Source organism: Neofelis nebulosa, chromosome 12, assembly GCF_028018385.1.
Source record: "Neofelis nebulosa isolate mNeoNeb1 chromosome 12, mNeoNeb1.pri, whole genome shotgun sequence".
NCBI lineage: Eukaryota > Metazoa > Chordata > Mammalia > Carnivora > Felidae > Neofelis > Neofelis nebulosa.
In genome coordinates this window covers 64,875,127-64,890,316 of record NC_080793.1, presented here as the reverse complement: position 1 = coordinate 64,890,316, position 15,190 = coordinate 64,875,127, and the positions used below count along the sequence as shown (strand labels likewise).

At 42.9% G+C, this 15,190-nt stretch overlaps 1 protein-coding gene across 6 annotated transcripts in view; it reads left to right on the top strand.

Moving 5' to 3' along the window:
- Window positions 1-1,733: 1,733 nt before the first annotated feature.
- HABP4 (hyaluronan binding protein 4) overlaps window positions 1,734-15,190 on the top strand; it is a 42,069-nt gene continuing 28,612 nt past the window's right edge. Inside the window, exons 1-2 of one of the 6 annotated variants that reach the window (XM_058695471.1) lie at window positions 1,734-2,246; window positions 7,847-8,009. In XM_058695471.1, the coding sequence (XP_058551454.1) occupies window positions 1,853-2,246; window positions 7,847-8,009 (557 nt within the window). In that variant the 5' untranslated portion in view covers window positions 1,734-1,852. The remainder of the gene's footprint in view (window positions 2,247-7,846; window positions 8,010-15,190) is intronic. The other 5 variants (XM_058695467.1, XM_058695468.1, XM_058695470.1 and 2 more) reach the window with 5 other exon arrangements.

Sequence of the window (15,190 nt, the reverse complement as noted above, 5' to 3'; positions counted from 1 at the left end):
GTTTTCTCTACCCTTCTGCTCTGCCATTCTCATAGTTGCAATAAGGAACAGCAACTCTAGGCATTATGTCTTCCTCACATAACAAAGAGCAGAGAACAGAGGTGGGAAATAACAGATCCCTTCTCAATCCCTTTTTTTAGATATAAGAAAAATGTTCCCAGGAATCCTCCATAACAGTTCCCCTCAGGGAAGATTTGCACCAGGAGCTTCTTCCTACACCAATCATTGGCAAGGGAATGGAATTAGAGTGCATGATTAGGATTAAGCAAGTTTGAGGCTGGCCAGAAGCCCAGCTTCCCCTGGGGCATACAGCCACCTGATGTCCTAACAAAATACAGGTTCTGGGAAAATGTAAGAGGAAAAGGAAGGAGTGGGATAGACAGCCATGTGCCAGGCAAAACTTCCTGGAGGACTGTCCAGTTCAGAGTCCTCTGAGTTCCAGTTCTCAATTGAAATAAAAAAAGGGGGGGGGGTGGTGCCGGGGTGGCTCAGTCGGTTGAGTTCGAGCCCCGTGTCGGGTTCTGTGCTGACAGCTCAGAGCCTGGAGCCTGCTTCGATTCTGTGTCTCCCTCTCTCTGCCCCTCCCCTGCTCATGTTCTGTCTCTCTCTGTCTCAAAAATAAATAAAAACATTTAAAAAAATTTTAAAAACCCTCAATATGTCCAAAACTAACTCATGATTCCCATCAAAATGGTTTCTTCCAGTGTTCTATCTCTTTGGAATGCACCACCATTCCAGCTGCACAAGCCAGAAATAGGAGTCATCATACCCTCTTCATTTCCCTCAACACCCATATCTAACACATCACCAGGTCCTGTTGATACAACCTCCCAAACAGCTCTTGAATCAATGAGTCTCTTCACCTCCACTCAACCATTCTAATTCAAGTCACTGTCATCATCAACTCTTCTCTGGAGTTCTGCAACAGTCTTTTGCTTGGTCTCCTTACATCTATTTGGACCTGCCTCCAACCTAGTCCTTCACAGTGCAACTAGAGTAGCCTTTTCAAATACATGCTTAGACTTAAAATTTGCTTCCTATTGCTCCTAGGGGGGAAAAAAAAAAGCCGTCCCTCAGCTCTTTGCAATCCAGTTACAATGGTATCCTCTGAGTTTCAATGGGTTGTGCTCCATCCCACATCAAGACATCTTCACGTGTGGTTGCTCCTGCCCCTGTCATCCTTGGTAGTATGTCAGTTTAACCGTCACTTCCCAGGGAAAGCCTTTCCAGGCCTCCTAATTAGGTCAGGTCTCTGCTACTGGCGCGTAGAAAGTCTGTCCCTTCCTTTACCGCACTCTTCTGTCTCTAGACTAAGATCCGCAAAAACACGGAGCTAGTATCTCTTACAACATAATGCCTGGCACATAGTAAGTGTTCAATATGTAGTTGAATGGCTAGATGAATACATGAACTTCAAAGATGAGTGGCCCATAACCAATGTGTATCCAGCGCCAGAGAGAATACAAATAATGGCCGTGACCCACCCGCACAGCGGGGCCGCCAAGACTACAAGACTCGTTGCTCCTCCCAGTAGCTCCGCCCCTGTGCCCCGCCCCTCTCTGCTGAGTCGGGGAGGGGCATAGAGGTCGCGTGACGTGACAGCCTCCGGCCGCTGATTGGGCTTCCAGACGCGCCGACTAGGAAAGGGGGCGTGTCTGCGTGTGCTGATTGGCTGTCGGGCGGTGGCTGGGCGGGCAGCGGCGGCGGCGGCGCGGGGGCGGGCGCGGGGAGGGCCGGGACCAGGCAGGGCTGGGAGGGCGGTAGCAGCGGGCGGGATGGGTTCTCGCCGCCGGTTTTGCTGAGACTCGCTCGCGTGGGCTGCCAGCGGCGGGCCCGCAGTGGCCGCGGCGGCATGAAGGGCGCTCTGGGGAGTCCCGTGGCCGCGGCCGCCGCAGGCGCCGCGATGCAGGAGAGTTTCGGCTGCGTCGTGGCCAACCGCTTCCACCAGCTGCTGGACGACGAGTCGGACCCGTTCGACATCCTGCGCGAGGCCGAGCACCGGCGCCAGCAGCAGCTGCAGCGCAAGAAGCGCGACGAGGCAGCGGCGGCGGCCGGGGCCGGCAACCGCGGCGGCAGGAGTCCGGCCGGGGCCTCGGGCCACAGACCTGGCGCGGGCGGCGGCCGGAGGGAGTCCCAGAAGGAGCGCAAGAGCCTCCCGGCCCCTGGCGCGCAGCAGCCGGACAGCCCCGGGGGCGGCCCGCTGCCACCCGGTACGCGCGCCCCGCCGGGCACCTGGGCACCCCCGGGTAGGCGCAGTGGGCGGGAGGGGAAGGAGAATGGGGTCACGGAGGTCACCCCTCCTCTGCCGTCCCTCGACCCTCACTGTGAGACCGGGGTCAGAGGATCTTGATCCAGAAAGGGAAGGGGCTCCCGGGAAGACGGGTTAAGTTGAGGGTCCTTGTGGCGGAGGAAGGTAGGAAAAGAGAACGGGAGGGGGTGTCACGCCCCTTCTGGCCTTTTCCAGCCCCTTGGGCGGGGGGCGGCGTGCTGGCTTGGAATAGGGGTCTCAGAATCCCAGAACTGAGCGATTACAAGTTGGGCAAAGTTGAGGGATAATGTTGGGGTAGTGTTTGTCGGGATAACTAGGGTCGCTACCCCGGGCGCTCAAATCTAGAGCTAGCAGGGAAGGTCCCCATCCTCCAGCCCAACCTCTGCAAGATTCGGGTCGGGAGGTCAGAAGAGAAGCGTGGTGGGGAAGGAGGGAGGGTGAGCAAAGAGGGCGCACCCGGTCTCTGGGGGTGGTGGCGAGAGCCCAGGGTGTGTGAGGAATCGTGGGGATGAGGGGCTCGGGCCTCTGTGATGGAGCGAAGGCCTGGGTGACCGCGGGGGCGGGCTGTGACGTCAGGGCCGCGAGCCGAATGCGGCGGGGGCGGACGCGGGGTCCCCGGCTCCTGCCAGGCTCCGTGCTTTCACCCCATCCTCGTACACCCCATCCCCTTACTGTAGCTTCCAGCAGTCAGCCGGCATCATTTTTCAATACAGCATGTTGTGTCGTTGGGACGTGTAACTTGTCATTAAGTCAGGTTGCTTTAAGAAAAGCGTTTTTAACCTTTAACCCTTTTAAACAAGAATATTCAAAGTTCCCCACACCCTATTTAGCCAGGTACCACTGTCCGCATCCAGCGAGGGAGGGTACCTAAGAGTCGTTCATCACCTGAACTGCATCAGTTCATAGTCTGTAAGACTCCACCTGTATTTCCTCTGTTCTCCTAAAATAAAGCAGTGGTCCTAAGGTTTGCTTAAAAAGAGTGTTAAGATTAAGATGTGTCATTCGACCACTTGAGCCAGTGTTTGGCATTGTATTCAACTGGGCTTTGCTGGCTTGTTCCTTGCTTGATGACAGTTGTGCATCCCAGCCCTGAGATTACAACTCTGATTTAAGTGTTGGGTCTTTGACTCGTGCAGCTAGGTAATGTTTGCTTTACTTTTGTCTGTGAAAACTTCAGTCCAGCAATATCCCCTGAGAAATAGAAAATCAAGTCACTATAATAAAGATATTGAAAATTATTTTCAATGCTTTTGGATATTTTAAGACCCCATGCTAGTAGGCCAGCACATTTATGAGCCTATTTAAACAGTGAATGAGATGTGAGATATATTGTACGTTTTGTATTCTGATTTTTCTCATAAATCTATTTAGATATAGTAATGAAAGAATTGCCTAAGGCTAAGCTTTTCCTCTCCCTTTGCTTTTTAACAGATGAAAATAATGTATTTTATCCTTTAAAGTAGTGTGAAACTGCAGTTAGTGCTGTTAATATACTGCTTTTTAACCTTTTTAATATTAAAAATCATGAATTTTTATAACAAATTTATAAAATTTTTGTAAATTTTGAGCAATTCTGAAATGTATGAAGTAAAGCAAAAATCTCCTATTTTTATTACTGGTTAACACCTTGTATTTATGTACAAACAGAGCTATTTCTTTTTTTCTAAATTTAAATGATATGCAAACTGAGTTGCAGCCTGCTTGTTTCACTTAGCATTGTAATCTAGTGGGTTTATAACTTTTTTCTGTCAATTGTTCATAATCCAGATGACCTGGGTTTTGAGATCTATATTAAAGATTCTTAGTTAATTTTGTAGATAGGATGGAAATTTTGTCATCCTGGTTCTTTTTCAAGTAAATGTTATTTCAGGAGCAAACAGCTCATTAATTTCCATTTATGTAGTTAGTACTAAATTTATAGAGAGCTACTCTCTCAAGGTTTTGTAGCCCTAATTAATATGGACTGTACCTTTCTAACATTCAAAATTTTTAATTTAGTTAGAATATTATAAATGAATGCTCAGTGTAGAGAAGAATCAAAGTCAAAACATGTTTGACATATAATGGAAATATTTTTGGATGTGAATGTGGAAATCACAAGATTTTCCCATGGAAACAGAGGTTTTTAATGCCCTTCAATATTTAACCCTTGGGTGAGCCTTGTTTTATAAACTCATTACTGAAATCTACAGAGACTGTTTTCAGCTTTGCTTTTCCTAGCCTTTCAGAACTATTGTCTTTGAGTGAAAGCTCAACTTTGTTTTGTAGGAAATCTTACTGTAAATTTTATTGTATTCTGCCCCTTCATATGGGCTTGGGTTTAGATCAGTGATCAGACAGCATGTGCCAGCGTTTTATTGGAAAGGGCTAGAGAAATTCAGTGTTTGCATTATCCACTTGGAGCTGCTGACCCAGCACAGAAAAACAAACTAGGTTCAGTTGCAATCTTGATCGCTTAGCACTAAATTGTGGGGGGAAAACTGAACCCCTTTTATCTTTGGGTTTTGGGGAGACAAGTGTTTGCAGTGTATTCATAATTATTCTAATAAATATCCAGTTACATTTAATGGTATTTTTAATGTTTGTTTTGAGAGAGAGAGTGCACACATGTGTGTGCACATGAGCAGGAGAAGAGCAGAGAGAGAGGGAGAGAAAATCCTAAGCAGGTTCCCTGCTGTCAGTGCAGAGCCCCAAGTATGGCTCGATATCATAAACCATGATAGCATGACCTGAGACCAGATCAAGAGTAGGACACTTAACCAGCTGAGCCACCCAGGTGCCCCTATTTAATTTTTAAAATTTTATTTTTTAAGTTTGTACACCAAAACTTTGGAAGAAGTTTTAATATAAAGTATGCAGTAAATGTCATTTTAAGTTTTGAATGGTGAATTCCAAATTTAATACAATATAAAAACAACAACAACAACAACAACAACAACCTTGAGGAAGCAAAGAGGTAGGATAAGCTCCTAAGTAATTTTGTAGCTGAGTGGAGATACTAAAGGTTTTTTAAAAAAATTTGTAACGTTTATTTATTTTTGAGAGAGAGAGCGTGAGCAGGGGAGGGGCAGTGGGAGAGGGAGACACAGAATCCAAAGCAGGCTCCAGGCTCTGAGCTGTCAGCACAGAACCTGATGAGGAACATGAACCCACAAACCATGAGATCATGACCTGAGCCAAAGTCAGACACTTAACTGACTGAGCCACCCAGGTGCCCCAGGTTTTATTTAAAGATAGGTTATAAATAGGAAATTTGAAGCTGTATTAAAATAATGTTTTTGCATTGAAGGAAAAGTATTGTCACTATTGACGTATCAGCTGATTGCTGTTATGTCATACTCTATTACAATTTTCAACTTGTTAGATAATAAACTTCCAAAATAACATTTTCTACCTCACATTCCAAATTTGATCTCTATTAGGAATATATCTGCCCTCATTTGGCATTGCATACTCCTGGGACAAGTGTCACCCTCTGTTTTGTTTCTGCAAGAGAAACAATGATCTATTATGAGAAAGATAACATCTTTCCCATTTCCCAAACACGTCACAAGCTCGGATTGTAACATCAGTACAGGATGCAAATCCGATTTAAGGGACATTAACTTAAGACTGAACTTAGATTTATTGTGGAACTTTTCACATTGAAAAAATACTTTATGTTAACAAGTAATAAATCGCACAATTTTATGTTTGTGGTGTCACAGACTTGACTTCTGCTTTAAAATGGAATCAGTAAGATACTGGAACTATGTTACTATGTACATGTGCCCAGTACAAAGTTCAGATAGAAGCTATTCAGTAGGAAGACAGAAAAATATGTGTAAACATATATTCCTTAAGAGTTATATATATCTGTCTAAGAGAGGAATCCAGGACTTTAAAAATTACTCATTACTTCAAATACATTTAATATTTTGATGGCTCAGTTGGTTAAGCATCCAACTTTGGCTCATATCGTGATCTCATGGGCTGTGAGTTCGAGCCCTACATCGCACTTAGGCTCTCTACAGTCAGTGCAAAGCCCGCTTCAGATCCTCTGTTTCCCACCGCACCCCCACCCCTTCCCTGCTCATGCGCGCTCTCTCTGTCAAAAATAAACATTAAAAAAAATTTTTGATAGCCATACAACCAATGTGAAGGGTATAAATTATACCAAGGAAAATCGAAGCTACTGTAATAAAAATGGTACATCATGTTTGAGATGGAGAGCTTTTAAGTATTTTTTTTTAAGAAAAATAAAATGCATTTTTAGAAGATGATTTAAGAAGTGACAAAGTTCCTTACAACGTACTTACCAAGTGTTAGCTGCTTTCAGACATAGACTCTGCTTAAAATTTTTAAAGCATCAAAACTAGAGAGGAATAAAGTGAGAGAGAGGCCTGGAGTGGCCCTGGCTGAGTGCTGGCCTGTGAACGAGAGATGCCCCCTTCCAGTGTTGTCGCTTGGATCAGTTGGTAGATAGCAGGTTGGCCTCATATTGAAAAGTATGATCATAAATGTATAAATTCCATCAAAGATCAAGAGAGCAGGAAAATCTGTTTTCAAGCAAAAAAAAGATAACAGCAGTACAGAACTGTATTTAGAAATGAAAACCTTAGTAGCCAATGATAAACCATAGTTTATCTGAAAGTACAATCTGACATATAGGGCATTTATCCTTTAATATTCTGAATGGAGTGTAGCTACCATGTTTTAATAAAGCTGCTGTTGACAACTGTAGTTAATTTAGCAAATGTGTGTATCCATAGCTGTCACAGTCATTGTGAGTTACCTGTAATTATAGGTTAGTTGGTGTAGTTTATCTTATATTTTCTAGGACAGAAGGGAAAGAAAACCTAAGTATCTTAAAAGTTTTATGAGGGGGGCGCCTGGGTGGCTCAGTTGGTTAAGCGTCCGACTTCGGCTCAGGTCATGATCTCGTGGTTCGTGAGTTTGAGCCCCATGTTGGGCTCTGTGCTGACAGCTCAGAGCCTGGAGTCTGTTTCAGATTCTGTGTCTCCCTCTCTCTCTGCCCCTCTTCTGTCTCTGTCTCTCAAAAATAAATAAACGCTAAAAAAATTAAAAAAAAAAAGTTTTATGAGGAAGTACAGTTGACCCTTGAGCAACCAGGGGGTTAGGTTGAAACCAGGTTTCAAGCCGTGCAGTTGAAAATCCACATATAACTTTGAACTTCCCAAAAACTTAACTACTAGTAGCCTACTATTGACTGGAAGCCTTGCCAGTAATAGTCAATTAACATTTATTTTGTATATGTAGTATATATTCGTAGAGCAGATAAGCTAGAGAAGAGAAAATGTTATTAAAATTATAAGGAAGAGAAAATACATTTACACTTCTGTACTGCATCTGAAAAATTCTGTAAGTGGGCCCATGCACTTCAAACCTCTGTTGTTCAAGGGTCGATGGTAGTTGACTGTGGGCTACGATGATATCCATAACTTTTTTCTTCTCTGAACATTTCCAAACTTCCTGGATTTTCCTATGATGTTGACTTCTAGAAAAGTGGAATTTAAAACTCCCTGTAGGTGTGCTCTCATGGACCTGGTGTCCCAGCTGTCCCTTCTGATTTGGCAGGCCAGAAGCGAGCTCCTAGAAGAGGGGAGCAGCAGGGATGGAATGACAGCCGGGGGACAGAGGTGACACTTGACAGAGCAGAGCGGAGATCCTACAGGGAATATCGACCCTATGAGAGCGAGAGACAGGCAGACTTTACATCTGAGAAGTTCACGGATGAAAAGTACGTACTGCAGACCTTGGTCAGGAGGGTGGGGGGAACCAGGAGGGTTTTACTAGAACTGTTAACCTTTGCAACCTTGGCAGTCACTTTAGGTGACACAGGAAGGATGTTCCATTTATTTCTTGGGTGACCTTAAGTCTTGGTTCAGGAAATGATGTAAGGTAAAAAATGAGTTATTTATTGGTAGCTACACAAAGCACTCTTGTAAAGAAAAAAACTACACAGGAGTCTGTTAAACTGGTTAAATTTTCTTTTGCAGTTGAAGCTAAGCATAATTATGGTTTTGATTTAACATTACTAATTTAGACTACTAACAAATTTAAACAAGTTCCTAGCCCCATGGTTAGGTCACTTGGCTATCATGATGACATTTTAAGAAAAACTGATACAGTGTATAAAACCAATTTCTGGCTGCCATACCTTCTTCTAGAAAGTGCTCTGATCTGGAAGGTAGTCTTGGGCTGGTGCAGCCTGACACCGCTCCTGACCACCCGCGCCTGCCTATACACACGTAGCGGTTCTTTGTGTCTTATGCTTGGCCCTAACAAGACAGATGCTTACTGCCTAAAGTTTGTGTTAAATTATTCAACCTTCATAGCACTGAGTTTAGATTAAACTGAAACAACTTGTGAATCACATTTAAAGGAAAATAGGTTAAAAAAAAGGCTAAAGGAGACTAGAATAGTGTACGTTGACACTATTAGCCGTCAACAGTTTAATGTCAAGGAAGCCGTTATTCCCAAAGTATTCCAAGTTCTTGACTATTGATTCCATTTAGGATCCTGGCTACAAGTTTTAACCAAAGGACATGTAAAAACTATGTTCATTAAAACACCACCTCATTAAAACACCACCCCTTCCCCCAAAAGACCCCCAGAAGTCCAGCAGAGAGTAGCTCAGTCTGAGAAGGCTGAGCAGCTGGTGACTCCCACAGATGTATTCCCTAGAAATTACATATTGAGAACATCAGGCTAGTGTATCTGCCACCATATTGGAGCGTGAGGGTTAGAGAAAGGCTTAATTCTGCTATTTTTGGAGAGTACTTCAATTGTGCTGTGTAATGGCCATAGTCTGCTTGCTTACAGAAAGACTTCTGGATCAGAGCTGCTTATTTGGGGAAGCATATGTGTATTTTTTTTTTCTCACTTCAGGGATTTATTCTGTGGAAATAAGGAAATTATAGCTCAAAAGCACAAACTCATGTTTCCAGCTTTTTTTAGTAGCAAAACTATGAGTCTTTTAAAAGGATGAGTATATGTTAACACAAAATGATGCCTATTAAGTGAAGTCATACATGAAGATAGGGGTAGAGTGGGATATGGGATTATGGAGGGATTTTTCTTTTTTCTTTAAAAATAACTTCAGATTTATTGGGGTGCCTGGGTGCCTCAGTCCGACTTCGGCCCAGGGCATGATCTCATGATTCATGGGTTCAAGCCCTGCATCAGGCTCTGTGCTGACTGCTTGCTCAGAGCCTGGAAGCTGCTTCAGATTCTGTCTCGTTCTCTCTCTGCCCTTCCCCTGCCCACACTCTGTCTCACTCTGTCTCTCAAAAATAAATAAATGTAAAAAAAAAAAAAATGAAAACTTCAGATTTATAGAAAGTTGCAAGAATTATACACAGAATTCCCATATACCCTCATCCAGATTCCCCAACTGTTAACATTTGCTTTATCATACCCCCTCCCTCTCTACCCCCTGCCTCTCTCCTTCCCTTACACACACACACACACACACACACACACACACACACACACACCTTTTTTCTTTGACATTTAAGAGTAAAGTGCAGATGGGGCGCCTGGGTGGCTCAGTCAGTTGAGCATCTGACCTCAGCTCAGGTCATGATCTCACAGCTCCTGGGTTTGAGCCCCGCATCTGGCTCTGTGCTGACACTCGGAGCATGGAGCCTGCTTCGGATTCTGTCTCCCTTTCTCTCTCTGCCCCTCCCCCACTCATGCTCTGTCTCTCTCTCTCTCTCTCAAAAATAAACACTAAAAAAAATTTAAAAAGAGTAAAGTGCAGAAATACCTCTTTATCCCTAAATACTTTAAATGTATTTCCTGAAAACATTGTACAATTATCAAACATTTTAACCTTGATACATTACTATTATCTAATTCTCTATATCATGTAATCTACAGAGTACTCAAATTTCACCAGTTGTCCTATAATGTCCTTTTAGCAAAAGAAAAAAAATGCCTGGTTCAGGATCCAGTCCAGGAGTGTGCACTGCATTTAGTCGTCTTTCATTTGGAACAGCTCTTTACTCTTCCTTTATCTTTGACTTTGACATGTCAGAAGAGGAAGGACCAGTTATTTTGTACAACAGCTCAGAACCGAGTTTGTCTGGAACGATGTCATGCACTTTGGCAGGAATACCACACAAGTGAGGTCTTGTGTCCTTCGCAGTGTATCATGTTAGGTATATGGAGGGAAGTTTTACTTTCAAGGAAATGTGAAATTATTTTTGATAAATCATGTGCTATCAGAAAAGATATTTTCCTTAGTTTCTTAAAAAGTACTCTTCTATTAATAAAGATCCATAAGACAATTTGGATAGTTTAGAAAATGCATACAATTATAAAGAAAATTAAAGCCACTTATCTTACCATTTAAGGTAATTACTCCTAACATTTGGACTAATGTTTTCCTTTTTTTTAATACATAGATATACTTAAATATTAAGATGATAATACATATATACTGAGTGCTTTATATTTCTTTTTCCATTTGACATGGTCAAAGTCATTTCCATGTCACTAACAATGTTTGGTAAACATTTTCTTTTAAATTTTTTTGAAAGAGAGCATTTGCAAGTGGGGGAGGGGCAGAGGGATCAGGAGGGAGAGAATCCTAAGCAGGCTCTACACTCAGTGCAGAACCTGACATGGAGCTTGATCACTCAACCGTGAGATGATGCCCTGAGCCAAAATCAAGAGTCAGACGCTTAATTGACTGAGCCACCCAGCTGCCCTGTGAATTTTTGGTAAACATTTTTTTTTAATGTTTTTACTTATTTTTGAGACTGAGAGAGAGAGAGAGACAGAGCACAAGTGGGGAAGGGCCAGAGAGAGAGGGCTACACAGAATCCGAAGCAGGCTCCAAGCTCTGAGCTGTCATCATGGAGCCCAATGCAGAGCTCAAACTCATGAACTGTAAGATCATGACCTGAGCCGAAGTTGGACGCTTAACTGACTGAGCCAGCCAGGCGCCCTGGTAAACATTTTTAATGGCTCTATTATGAGCTGTTGTGGATGCAGTACAGTGTAATAATTTCCTTAGTGTTGGACCTTCTCTAGATGGAAGTTCTAGAAATGGGAACCCCAGTTAGGGCCATAAAGCAGTGGTTCTCAGCTGGGTGTCATATATTAAAACCTGGGACCCAGTTTGTGCTTCAATGCAAGTTTGGATGGGTGCATGTAGTGTGAAAACAAATTAGAGTCAGGGGGATCTTTTGATATGTAGTGACCAATCACTATCTTAGTAACCTGTCCATTTACTCTGTCACTAATAATCTAGAGCCCTTCTCCTAGCTCTTTCTGCAGAGTTGAATATAATAAACTTTGATCTTGGCTTATTTGATAGTGAAAAATGGTGTCACCTTGCATTTCTGTGATACCTATACATATTTATTGGGCAGAATTATTGAATCTTGATAATCTTAACAGACTGTCTAATTCAGTCCTCTCAATTTATGGATGAGGAAACAAAAACCCGGAGTTTCAGTGATGGCTATTGTGGTCACAGCCAGCTCATGTGATTTTTATTCCACTAAAGCAGAACACATATTTTCACATTGAAGCGGTGTCATAAGTGGTGCTGGGAGTAACTGTCCATGTGGCTCAGGTGCAGAGATCAACCAGGACACTTCCAGATCACTGTTTTTAATGTATAAGGAATTTTTCTTTAGGCTCCAAATGATGAACCTAAGTGAATTCTTTGAACATAGGCTATTAGGAAATTAGCCTACCTCTGTCTGGATATATTTTGACTCTTTCTTTGGCTCTTCTTGAAGTTTAGTGCTGGTCATTCAAAGTCAGTTCCAGTTCTGAAAGAATCACTTACTCAGATGTTTAACTTTTTTTTCCTCCTCATATGGAAATAGTTGAGAAAAATTGGGGTAAAATATACGTAACATAATGTACCATTTTAGGGGCACCTGGGTGGCTCAATCAGTTAAGTGTCTGACTTCAGCTCAGGTCACGATCTCATGGTTCATGGGTTCAAGCCCCACATTGGGCTCTGTGCTGACAGCTTAGAGCCTGGAGCCTGCTTTGGATTCTCTCTTTCTCTCTGCTCCTGCCCCACTCTCACCCTGTCTCTCTCTCAAAAATGAATAAACATTAAAAAAATTTTTTTAATGTATCATTTTAACCACTTATAAATGTATGATAGTACGGTGGCATGAAGTACATTCACACTGTTGTGCAACCATCCCCATCATCCATCTTCGGAACATTTTTATCTTCCCCACCTGAAACTCTGTACCCATTAAACACTAATTCCCCATTCTCCCCTCCAAGAACATCATTCCCTTTATCTGTAAAACAGGTACTCATGCCTACTTAATTGGGATTGTTGTTGGAGAGTGGATTACAGGGATATAAAGCATGATGCTTGGCTGAAATGTTATTTTCCATCCTTTTCCTCGTGAGTACATAACAAATAAAGATTCCTAAGTGGATACAGGATTTCTCAATGCTCCCTTGCCTGAATAAAAAGAGGATATGTTTTATTGTTCTAATTTTTAGTATATGTGCTGCCAACACGAGCACAAAGAGGGTATGTTTTATAAGCAAGAAGCAATTGAGAATATATGTATTTAAAGTGTATTTGTGAGAGAGAGAGAGTGCACAAATGAGCAGGGCGGGGTGGGCAGAGAGAGAGAATCCCAAGCAGGCTCCAGGCTGTCAGCACAGAGCCCAACACGGAGCTCAAGCTCATGAACTATGAGATCATGACCTGAGCTGAAATCAAGAGTCAGACGCTTCACTGACTGAGCCACCCAGGTGTCCTGAGAATATGGGGATAAGGATGTGGGTAACCTGTGGGGTAAAGAAAAAAAAATGTTTTAGGGGCTCCTGGGTGACTCGGTTGAGTGTTGGACTTTTGGTTATGGCTCAGATCATGATCCCTGGGTCATGGGTTTGAGCCCTGCATTGGGCTCTGTGCTAAGCGTGGAGCCTGCTTAAGATTCTCTCTCTCTCTCTCTCTCTCTCTCTCTCTCTCTCTCTCTCTCTCTCTCTTTCCCCTCCCCGCCCCTCTCCCCTGCTTATGCTCTCTCTCTAAAATAAATTTTTTTTTAAAAAAACCACTAAAAAAAAAAAAAAAAAGAGGCTTAAGGGATTAAAATAAACCCCAGAACACACAGGGCTATTTTTAGGGTCGGTTTCAATCACTATTATATTTTAAATGCCTTTGTTGTTTTGTTGGTATCTGATCTAGATTTCATGTAAATTTAGACCCAATTTTGACTGTTGACATTATTTTCCATGTATGTTTTCGTGTTTCATTTCCTCTCAACATTTAGGTAGACTTTTTTTCTCTTATGACCCTGTTATTGTTTTAGAACTCTGCTTTAGATATTTATTATAATGGGAATAGATTTTATAATAATCTCTGTTTTAGTCGGGAATGGGAGAGGTGGGAGGTAGAACACCCAACCTGGAGATTTTATTTAGGATGATGTTTCTTTTTTTTTTTTTTTTTTTTTAATTTTTTTTTTCAACGTTTTTTATTTATTTTTGGGACAGAGAGAGACAAAGCATGAACGGGGCAGGGGCAGAGAGAGGGAGACACAGAATCGGAAACAGGCTCCAGGCTCCGAGCCATCAGCCCAGAGCCTGACGCGGGGCTCAAACTCACGGACCGCGAGATCGTGACCTGGCTGAAGTCGGACACTTAACCGACTGCGCCACCCAGGCGCCCCAGGATGATGTTTCTTATAAGAGACTGGCATAAAGTTAATGATTGGTGCTTCTGTGTTTTTTTATCTTTTTGAGTAAGGATAATAGAGAGTTTTATATATTTTTACCCACCATCAGACAGTAGCTTTTTTAAAATAATTTTTTTATTATTATGTTTATTTATTTTGAGAAGAGAGAGAGACAGAGTGAGAGTGGGGGAGGGGCAAAAAAGAGAGTGAGACACAGAATCCAAAGCAAGACTCTAGGCTCTGAGCTGTCAGCACAGAGCCCGACATGGGGCTCAAACCCATGAGTGTGAGATCATGACCTGAGTCGAAGTCAGGTGCTCAACCGACTGAGCCACCCAGGCGCCCCAGACAGTAGCTTTTTAATGTAACGATTTCAGCCATGACCATAGACTAGAACATACCTCTAGTTTTGGTGTTTGAGTCACTAATGCCACTAGAGTTCAGTAAGTAATTTGTTACAATTTTAAATATTTTTAAAGTCTTGACAAATTAAAAATATATAATCTGTCTTATTAAACTAAGGTTGTAATGGTGAAAAGATGTGGTCCTTGCTGCAGTAGCTTTGAGTCTAATGGAAGAAAGGCAAGTCCTCATAAAAAGTGATGGTGACCAGAGACATGGCTGAGAATGAGTATGAGGAGGAGTGTGTGGGTGGTTAGGCCTTGGTCCCAGTGGATGTGGCAGAGGAAGAAGGGAGTATAGAAGACATCTGGTTCTTGGCTTAGGTAGTTTGATGCTGTGAGTTAGGGACCATAGCGGGAGCCAAGGGGTCAGTGTTGGTCATGTATCTGCAGGGCCAGGGTGTGGACAGAGGGCATGTCCAGGAAGTAACTGGCTTTGTGGCCTGGAATCAGAGACCCCAGTGAGAGATGCAGGGTCACATGAATGAGGGTCATGTAGCAATAGCATAGAGATGAGAACAGTGTGTGCCTGGGATGGGAAGTCAGGAATGCGGGCACCTGTGAGGACAAACGAGTATCCAGAAGAACGAGGGAGGCAGCTGTGTGGAGAGCATCAAGACTAGTTAAGTGAAAGAGGCAAGATACAGAATGTGTCCCTTGATGTGACTCTGGAGGTGCCTTCCTCTGAAAAATGGAATTGGGGGCCTAAGAAGCAAGGGGAGTGAGTATCTTGTGAATTTTGTACCATGTTTGAGTATGACCTATTACAAAAATAAGTGTTAAAGGACAAGGCAAGGAAAGAGAAGTCTGAGGAAAATTAGTGGTCAGTGGTGTCAAATGAT